Raw genomic sequence first — 9,349 nt, 5'->3', positions numbered from 1 at the left:
CCACCGAACGGAAGCGGCCGTGCTTCCCCCCTCCCGCAGGTGGTCCCCATCAGTCCAAAGGGGCCTGTCACCAGCACAGACCAGAGCCCAGTGATTTTACAGCTTCTCAAGGAGGGACTCAAAGCTACCCGGTCTGACACCTGCCGTCCCCGGCCACCGCATCCCCAGGCCCTCTGCACGCTCCAGCCGCACGGGGCTCCCGGGCTTCGCGGAAGTTCCTCAGTCTCCCGCCATCTTCCCATCTCGGGGCGGGGGCGGGGGGGGGGGCATTTGCTAGAGCTGCTTCCTCTGCCAGGTGTACCCTCCCCTCCCCTTTTCACCTGGTTAACTCCAGCTCACCCTGCAGCCTCAGCACCGGCGTCCCCTCCGTGCAGAAGCCCCTTCGGAAGCCTCCAACAAGGAGAAGGCGCCCCTGCCTGCTCATTCACCGGTGCCTGGAGGCATGGGTGCGGTTGGCAGGCGCCAAGCCCTCGAGCAACCTCGTGCGAGAGATTCCGGGAGAGACGCGCTCCTCCGCCGATGTGGCCCACTAGGGGGCGCCGCGCCCTGCCAACGTCCCGGCGCGACGCTGTGTACCGCCCGGAGCGCAGGGATACCCGGGTCCTCGCCTCCCTGCCAGGCTCCCAGGGTCGGCGTCCGCCTCCTCCCCGCTGTGTGGCACGGGAGGTGACAACCTGTCCGAAATGCCACTTCCTAAATGTCAAGAGGAGACCAGGACGTGGCCTGCTGCTCTCCCAAGATCGGGACATGGGCCAACACTTGATGAATCCTATGTGTGCCGGGCACTGCGGCGAGGGCCTGCACCCCCATTTTATAAAAAAGTGGGGGGCCCAGAAGTAGCAGAGCCGGGGGGTATTAAATCCAGAGCTAACATCCCAAGTCTGGGATCTAACAGCTCTCCCCTGGTTCCTGGTAACCTCCACTCGCGATGTGGGTCGGCCCAACCCCCGCCCCCGACCCCAACCCGCGTGGCTCCCCACTGGCCTTTCTGGGGAAAAGACCAGCAGAGGCGGCTCTGGAAGAGGGAGTTTGCTTAGGGACGCTGGAACAGACGCACATCTGAAGTGGTTTTGAAGAGACATGAGCAGCCCAAGTGCTTCCCGAGGTTGCTCTGAACAAGCAGTCAGTCCTGCAGCCAGCTGACCTGCGTGCTGTTTGCTGCAGCCCCTATCCACGGAGTTGGAGAAAGGACCTTTCCGGAACCTGGCAGCCGCTGCCATCAATCCTCGACCTCTCCCTTCAGGCGCAGAGCCCCAAACGGCCAGCAACCTCAGCCCCAGAGCTGCAGCTGGAGCTCTCTCCCCGCCCTTAGCCCAGCTTCCCTCCCCTGTAGCAGTGGCCCCTCCCGCTAAAGGAAGTGGGACAGGGGCTGTTCTAAGAGGAACTAGGGCTGGGAGTCTGGTGCAGGAGCAGGAGCAAGGCCATGCCCGAGCCACCCCCTAGAACACCCTGAGCCTCTACCACTGCCACGACCCATCCAGGCACTCCCCAGGAGCCCGATACAACCTCCGACCATGGTAAGTCCTTCAAGGGTGGGCCCTGAAGTGCAGGGGTGGGGGGCACCAGCCAGGTGGAGGTGACCTGGATGCCACCAATCAGAAGGTGGGGCCGTGGGGATGGGCACAGCAGACCCTTTGGGGGTCCCTCACTGCAGCTCAGGTGCCCCCAGCATCCTTCACCAGGGACCAAGCTCACATCTGGTGGTGCCAGGATGCCAGAGTGGTGATGGAGGACCAAGGAGGGACCAGTAACTGAAGGACAGAGGAGGACCCTGTGGGATCACATGGTATCTGCAGGGACAAGGACAGACCCCTTTCTCGGGGCTTCGGGAACCAGTTTCCAGCCCGGCTGGGTCCCTCATCTTCCCGTGTGGCCTTGGGCAAGTCACTTCCCCTCTCTGGGCCTCGGTTCCCACATATGTCATATTTGGAAGTCAGCTGAGATGTAGAAAGTAGTCGGGGAAAGTCTCAGAACTTCAGCAAGTCTGTCGGTTCCACCGCTCTGAGTCCACAGCTGGGAGCAGAAGCTGGGTCGAATGGGCAATGGGGGCAGCGATGGTGTGGTGACATCCTGCCTGTGTAGGGGTGGCCTGGTCATAGCAATCCCAGAAACAGAAGACGGTGAGACCCGGCACGGCCACACCACCACTGGTACCCTTCTGAGCATGTATGTCAGGGGATACTTTGCGGCCAGAGGTGTCACCACCCGGGTGAGGTTGAGATTCGATGATGATTAGGTGACAGGGTTCAGGAGACTGTCACTGACACAGGTCTAGACCCAGCAGCATCATGACACACATGAAGAGAGAGCCCGGGCTGCTAGAAAATTTGCCCCCACCACTCCTGCAAGCCACTTCAGCTTTCATTTTTTGTCAGTCTGTCAATGAGAGCATGTGGCAGGGACAGTCACAGAGCCAGTGGTGACAACTGCCGTCTTCCTGGCAGTTGCAGCAGGTAGCTGCTGACCAAGGTGGAGGAGGCTGGGTGGTAGACCAAGCGGCAGGGATTGTGTTAGTCTGAGAGAGAACCTCTCCTGACTTCAGAAAGCCGAGGATACATTGGGCATCGCTGGCCAAGGACCCCTCTGGGTAACACAAACCAAACCATCAGCTAGAGCTCTGGGCTTGGGATGGAAATTCTTCGAAGAAGGAGCCAAGGCAGGAGGGCTCAGGGGATCAGATGGGCCGACTTTGATCAAAAGAACACAGGAAATGATTTGCTACTTGAAAGAAAAGCAACCCCTCCCAAGGAAGCCATATGAAATGCTTAGTCAATGGTTTGCTACGCCGACGGGCTGTGGGAGAGGAGAAACTCCCCCAAGAGGACCACAGAGGGGGCAAAAAAGAGCAGACCCCACCCACGAGGCTAATACTTCTATCTAGGGGTGCTGATTTCTTCCTGGAGCGATGATGACAAGTGCCAGGAAGAGTGTTGAAAGATTCAATGAAACAATGTTCATAAAGTGCTTTACAGAGCACCTACTAGGCACTCTATATAGTAACCACCACTGTGGGCGATGCTTGGTCATTGCTGGAGTTAGTGATGTTGGTGGGTGGAGGTGACTCACTCTCGGTCGCTGTTGGTTGTTGGGTTGTTGGTGCCACTGGTGGGGATGGTGCTCATTGCTGTCTGTTGTTGCAAGTTGGCAGTGACTAGTTCTCACGGGTGTGTTGGTGGTGGTGATGGTTGCTTTTGGTGCCAGCTAGTGTGGAATGTTTGCAGTCGGTGGTGGGTCATTGTCAGGGTTGATCCGTGGAACGATGGCAGTTGGTGGTCCCTGTCCTTCGGAGTTGTGTGGGGATGGTATAGCATTCTTCTGCTGTTGGTTGGCCATGTTGGTTTTGGAGTGGCTGTTTCCATGGTAGCTGGTCCTGTGTGGTTATTTATGGCTAGGATTGTGAGCGTGGTTGTCGCGGCAGTGGGTGATGCTAGGGAAATTGGTGGTGCGATTCATCATTGTTTTCCTGTTTGATGTTGACTGCTGGGGCTGGTACTGAGGTTCAGCAGTTTTTGTTTGACTTTGATGGCAAGGTGGGTGAAGGCAACAACTGACCGTCCCCAGTTGGTGGTGGTGGTGGCGGGGTGAGGGTAAGGGTGATTGTAAAGTATAGACACAGAGCAGGGAGACAGTGATGTGGCTGCTTGGTGCACAGGCAGCAGCCGTGGGGATGGACAGAGAAGGCTGTTGGCCAAGAGAGAGTTGGGGCAGAGGACTCTAGAAGGACAAGGGTCCCCACCTGTCCCCTCCAGTTAGGCCAAAAGGAAACTGAGAGCCCTCCCCCCAAGGGAGGAGGGACCTCAAGAGCCTTTGGAGGCGAGGATGCTGTTTGCACAGTGCAGGGACGCAGGGTGTGGCCCGAGAACCCCACTGAGTTGGGGGAGGACAGGACCAAGGCTGCAGGGACATGCCAGGGTGGGGGGTGGGGATGGGGGACAGCAGCTGGGGGCCGGCCCCAGCAGCGGCTGCCATGGCAGCTTCACATCTCCTCCCTGCTTGCGACCACAGCTCGCAGGACCCCAACGAGGAAGGAAGTGGCTGTTTCGTTAGTCTCTCCATCTGGGGCTCTTCTCATCAGCACCCAGGAGCTAGGAGGCCAGAGCAGTTAGGGCAAATTGCAAAAGCTCCCGCGTCCAGCCCCTCCTCCTGGCCTTGCACCCTGAGCCTGTGGGACCGGCCAGCTTCAGGCTGCTGCCGCTGGGCATGGTGAGGACAGCTAGTGTTTCTGCCTCCCAAGCCTGACCTCATTCAATCTGCACGGCTAGCTGCCCCCATGAGGCCTATAGCCCTCAGTGTTCCCACTTTCCCAATGAGGGAATAACCTTCCCTTCCAGGGAGGTCACATGAGCTGCTGGACAACCCAAAAGTGGCAGAGGATGTTAACTCAGTGACTCCTAAAGTCACACTTTTAACAGCCACCTTGACCTGCAATGTCCTGCTCCTCCCTACAAGATGAGGAGCTGTGGGGACTTGGGGGTACTGACATGCCCCAAGCTGCCCAACCCTCCAGCCTCATTTGGGCCTGGAATCTCCACTCCAAAGAAACCAGAAGCCCCACTCCACATGCCCTCTGTCTTAGACTGGGGGGGAGTCTCTCCAAAAAGCCAAAGTTAGAAGCTACCTCCCACCTCCCACCCCAGCCCTGACTCTCTTTCACAAGAGCCCCATCAGGTTGAGTCATACTTGGCTTGTGGTCAACTGTGACCACAACATCTTCATTGCACTCCCACCCCCAAGGAAGGGACTCAGAAATTCAGTTTCAACTTGATCTAGGAGACTGGGGAGCCACAGGGAGATGGGTACTTATGACACAGGGCAGGAGGCGGCAGTCTCGTCCCAGTTGTACCTCATTCATTCTTTCACTCCCTCAACAAGCGTCTACCCACCAGCTCCTGTATCCTCTGTGAAACACCGATCACTAAGTGCTCTTGGGGTCACCAGCTGCCATTTCCTGAGGCATCCAGTGCACCTCCTCTCTGCACTGGCTCACTGACTCCTGTCAGTGAGAGAACCAGTGGAGGAGGTTTATTATCGAATCCATTCTACAGATGGGAAAACCGAGGCTTGGAGAAGTGAAGCGGCCTCCCTGGGGTCACATAGTCAGTCAACCATCAAGCCAGGCCTCACACCCAACTGGTCCTATGCCAAAATTCTTGACTGTCCTTCCACACACCGCACTCACTTGAGCAACACCTTCTCTCCCTCTACCACCAACAACCCATGGTTTTGTCCGCACAGGGGGCTGGGAGTGGATCTGGAGGCTCCAGGTTCCCCAGGGGCAGGACACAGAGAGACAGAATGGCAGGGGCTGCAAGAGGCAGAGGGCCACTCAGCTGGCTGGGGGAAGAAGGAAGAGGAACCAAGTCCTTGGGGCCAAGAGAACCAGCCAGACATAGCCAGCATCACAGAAAGGAAGTGGCCTTGAGCCTCGGCCCAGCTTGAGGGTAGAGACCGGACTGACCCCCCACGGGAAGCTCTGGACAGGACCAATCTTCTCTCCGCCCCATCTTCATCTGATCTGAAGCACCAACCCCAGCCACCTCTGACCTGAGATGGGACTAAGGGCAGCCATCCTCCCTTCCTGCTGTGTGACCTTGGAGAGGACAATGAACCTCTCTGTGCTGTAGTTTTCTCTTCCACAAAGCGGACCTGGTCACAGGACTGATCTCAGCACAATAAATGAGGTCATTCGCCGAAGAAGCCTAGACCACGGTGTGGCACACAGTAAGTGCGTGCCAGTGGGCTGTTAACTATCCTTATGATGGCTGTTGGTTACCATAGTTGCCACCCGAAGCCCCACCCCTCAGAGGTCTTCAGAGAGAGGATCCACTTCCTGTCCCCCCATCAGCCCCCCACCCACCCACTTCCCCACCGACCTTGGCTCAGAGAAAGAGCAGACCCCCGCCTGCAGCCCCTGGATGACAGCAGCCCATGAAGGATACCACTTTGCTCCCAGATTTCATCCCGTCTTACCAACACGCTCTGGTCTCCCCATCTTGAAAACAGGAAACCTGCTCCCTGACCCCTCCTCTTCCCACAGCATCTTTCCCTCTTCCCCTTCTCAGCCAGACCGTCTGAAAGCCATCCTCACTCCCTGTCTACACCTCCTGACCTCCCAATCTGGCTTCTGAATGAGGTCGCCAGTGCTCTCCACGGGGGCCCCTCTGAGCCTCCGGTGAGCTGGACACTCTTCAGCAGCTCGGGGGTCCGGTCGATGGCTCCCTGCTTCTCCCAGCTGGCCCTTGTCCTCTCCAGGTCCCACCGGTCCTGGCTGCCTCCAACCTCCCAGCTGACGCCCTGCTCAGCCTCTGCCATAGGCATCCCCTCCAACCCCTGCACAATGCTGCTCCCACAGCTTTGTCCTCCCCACCACCCTTCCCACTGCACCCCGGGGTTCTTGGTGCATCACACCCAGCACCCCCTTCTTATAACAGACCCCTTGGCAGGCACCCCCTTGAAACCCTGCATTGAAATTCACAGACAGTGAAACACACCGACTCCCATGTTTCAAAAACAACGTGATTTCCTGTAATGCGGAGGAGAAAGTCACTTGGAAGAAAATATGCACATAAAGATGAAGATGCTCAGGCCAGTGGCCCATGAACGCCCACTGGAGCCCCGAGGTGCTCACGTGGGGACACAGGAGCATCTCAATGAGCTGATGCCAAGTGACACGTCAGCCACACTAACACCATGAGCAGCTTGAGCTTCCAAATGCCGAACAAGTCTTAGTGCAATCTGAGTAACACTAAAATCTCCCTTGATACAGGTAGTCTGGAAGATGGAGTGGGTGTCAGCCATGCAAAACATACCTAGCTTTTCTGTGTAGACATAAAATAGAATTTGATCCTAGATTCCAATGATTATAAACAGTTTTGTCGCTTACATGAGCAGCTGGTGGGGTGGAGTGGGGGCTGTGGTCAGGGCAATAATTTGTGGGCCAATTTGGCACCTGCAGCCCAAATGCCAGCCAGTCCCCATCCCCGGGACAACCGAAAATGCTCTCACAATTCTTAGAGCGTCCCCAGGAGCCCTGTTGAGAATTCTCCAAGCTGCTGACAATCAAGGCTGAGTTCCTTTGCTCCGCATTCAAGGCCCTTCGGGACCTGGCCCTGGTTGACCTCCCCTGCATTCATTCACGGGCTATACCACTCTTCAACTCGCTCATTCAAATGAGCCCCCACGCCATGTGCAGCCAGGCATTGCGCGAGCCCCTGCCCTCAGGAGCTTACACACCACAAGATGCAGCCAACGTACAGGGTGTCCAGCATGTGGCCAGGGCTGTGGTGAGGGGCCCCGGAGGTTGTGGGGGTCCAGAGGGAACCTCCACCTGGCCTGGGGTTGGGGACGGCTTCTTACAGGAAACGTCACCTGAGCCAAGTGTGAGGGCCAGACAAGGTGTTCTGGTCAGAGGCCTGAGCATCAGCAAAGCTCAGAGGCACCCAGGTTAGGGCCTGAAAGGGTGTTTCCCTGGGGGCCAAAGTTACCAGCACAGAGTAAGTGCCCCAGAATCTTTTGTGGGATGGCTGGGAGCATGATGGGAAGCCACAGATGGTTTCTCAGCCCCGGAGCAAGGAGACCAGGTTTGCCATATGAAAAACTCAGTCTGACGGCTCAGGCTGGAAGCAGTTTGAAGGGGTTCGAGCCCTAAGCCCCCACATAGGCTCAGTCCTCTGCTTTTGGCTCCTGCTTCTGCACCCACACACTGCCTGGCACGCCTTTTCTCCCAGCTCTTGACCAAAGCCCTTCTTGACTTTCGAGGCCCAGCCCAAACACCCCGTGGGCCCCAGCCACTTGTGGGTGTAGACGCAAGAGCCTGGCCTTTGCTGTCAGATGGATCCAGACTCCAGTCCCACACCCTCGGAGACAACTGAGCCGGGTCCGTAGTCAAGTGTCAAACACTTCTCGAGCCTCACTTTCTGCCCCTAGACTCCCCTGAGCTGCCATGAGGACTGCTCATAATATTGGCTTCACCCCTGGCCCCCCTGCATCAAGCATGTCATAGGCGCTTGGTGAATGTTAATTCCGTCCAGTACCCCTCTGCCCAGGGCCCATCCTCACCATTCCTTGGGCTGGAGAGGAGTGCCAGCCCCTCACCCCATTTTGGATTTTGTACCCCAGAGCAGTTTACTTGCTCCTGTTAGCCCTGGAAAGTGAGGCTGCTTCTCCCATTGTACAGATGAGGCCACTGAGGCTCAGAGCGGTGTTGGATCACCCCACCTGGATTGGAACCCAGATCTACCCCCCACCAAAAATTGGCCTCATTTAATGTCTGTGGGCATTCCTCAATGAACACTGCTCTGGTTGTCAGCATGTCCAGAATGTGACCTTGCAACTCCCCTGCTCAGGAATTCCCCAGGGTCCCCAAGAGAGACCAGCCCCTCCTACACCTCTGTCCTACACGGCCCTCCTGCTCCACGCCTGCCTGCATCCTCTCCGCCCCACGCACCATCTCTCTTCCCCGGAATCTGTGTGGCAAACACTGGTCAGCTTTGAGGACTTGCCTCTGATTCCCAGCATCCTTTGCTCTTGGGGTGTTCCTCTGAAGCTGGGTTTCTTTCTTTGCCCCTGTTCCCTGTTCATCCGTCAGGTCATCCCTCCTAGAGCTGAGAAAGGACTCAGTCCCAGTCCCTGCCCTCCAAGAGCTCCTGGTCTGAGAATGAGGGGCTTCCTGGAGGGGGGACATCTCATGTAGGCATGAGCATGCCTGCCAGGGAAGCTCTGGGCCGCCATCACTCACCTGTTTGCCAGACTCCTCCATGGCAGGGGTATAGCGAACAGAGCGCACCTGAGACAGCCAGTATGTTTAAGTGTCCGAGGCGCTGGATGAGCTCAGTCGGGCTGAAAAGAGAAAACATTCCAGGCAGGCTTCCTGGAGGAGGGGTCTGTTGGGAGGGAGCCTGTGTCTGAGTCCCCTCCCAGGGGCCTAAGGAAAGTCTCACATGATTAAAAAAAAAAAAAAAAACTGAGGGAGGAAATGAGAAGGGAAAGCCGTGGGGGCCGAGGAGCAGGGTCACGGCTGGGCACAGAGGACAGAGGTGACAGCCAGAACAGGCTAGGATGCATGACCATGAGGGAGGAGGAGAGGAGGAGGAAGCAGGCCATCTAGAGGTGGAAGGGTGGGTGGCAGGTCAAAATGCCACAGAGAAGTGAGAAAGAGGGTGAGTCAACCCCCCCAAACAAGCCTCCCCCGACCCTTCTCCCCTCTCACAGCCGCCAGAGCCCCGAGCACACTCTTCCCCGCCCTGGGCCTGGCATCCGTGACAGTGGGACACTAGGTGGAGGTATGGGAGGACAGAGCCCCCTCCTCTGGGGCAGGGAGCCCAGACTCCACCTCCCCCACCTCCCCGGG

General features: G+C 57.5%; 1 protein-coding gene and 1 long non-coding RNA gene across 5 annotated transcripts in view; one reads left to right on the top strand and one right to left on the bottom strand.

Annotated features, from left to right (window-relative positions):
• LOC114200832 (uncharacterized) overlaps positions 1–9,349 on the bottom strand; it is a 51,370-nt gene that overhangs the window by 14,379 nt on the left and 27,642 nt on the right. For 2 of the 3 annotated variants that reach the window (XR_015766629.1, XR_015766630.1), the window contains exon 2: positions 8,738–8,838. This is a non-coding gene — a long non-coding RNA (uncharacterized LOC114200832). Of the gene's footprint in view, positions 1–339; positions 975–8,737; positions 8,839–9,349 lie in introns of those variants that run through there. The other variant, XR_015766631.1, reaches the window with a different exon arrangement.
• Positions 1,367–9,349, top strand: part of MYO1F (myosin IF) — a 31,675-nt gene continuing 23,692 nt past the window's right edge. For both annotated transcript variants that reach the window (XM_028093146.2, XM_028093145.2), the window contains exon 1: positions 1,367–1,517. In XM_028093146.2, coding sequence (XP_027948947.1) covers positions 1,515–1,517 — 3 coding nt within the window. In that variant the 5' untranslated portion in view covers positions 1,367–1,514. The remainder of the gene's footprint in view (positions 1,518–9,349) is intronic.

This window comes from Eumetopias jubatus, unplaced genomic scaffold (genome assembly GCF_037043125.1).
Source record: "Eumetopias jubatus isolate StellerSeaLion01/CBP00866 unplaced genomic scaffold, mEumJub1_p1.0 scaffold_1, whole genome shotgun sequence".
NCBI lineage: Eukaryota > Metazoa > Chordata > Mammalia > Carnivora > Otariidae > Eumetopias > Eumetopias jubatus.
The sequence above is the reverse complement of the archived record's forward strand: the minus strand, read 5'-3'. Positions and strand labels throughout refer to the sequence as shown.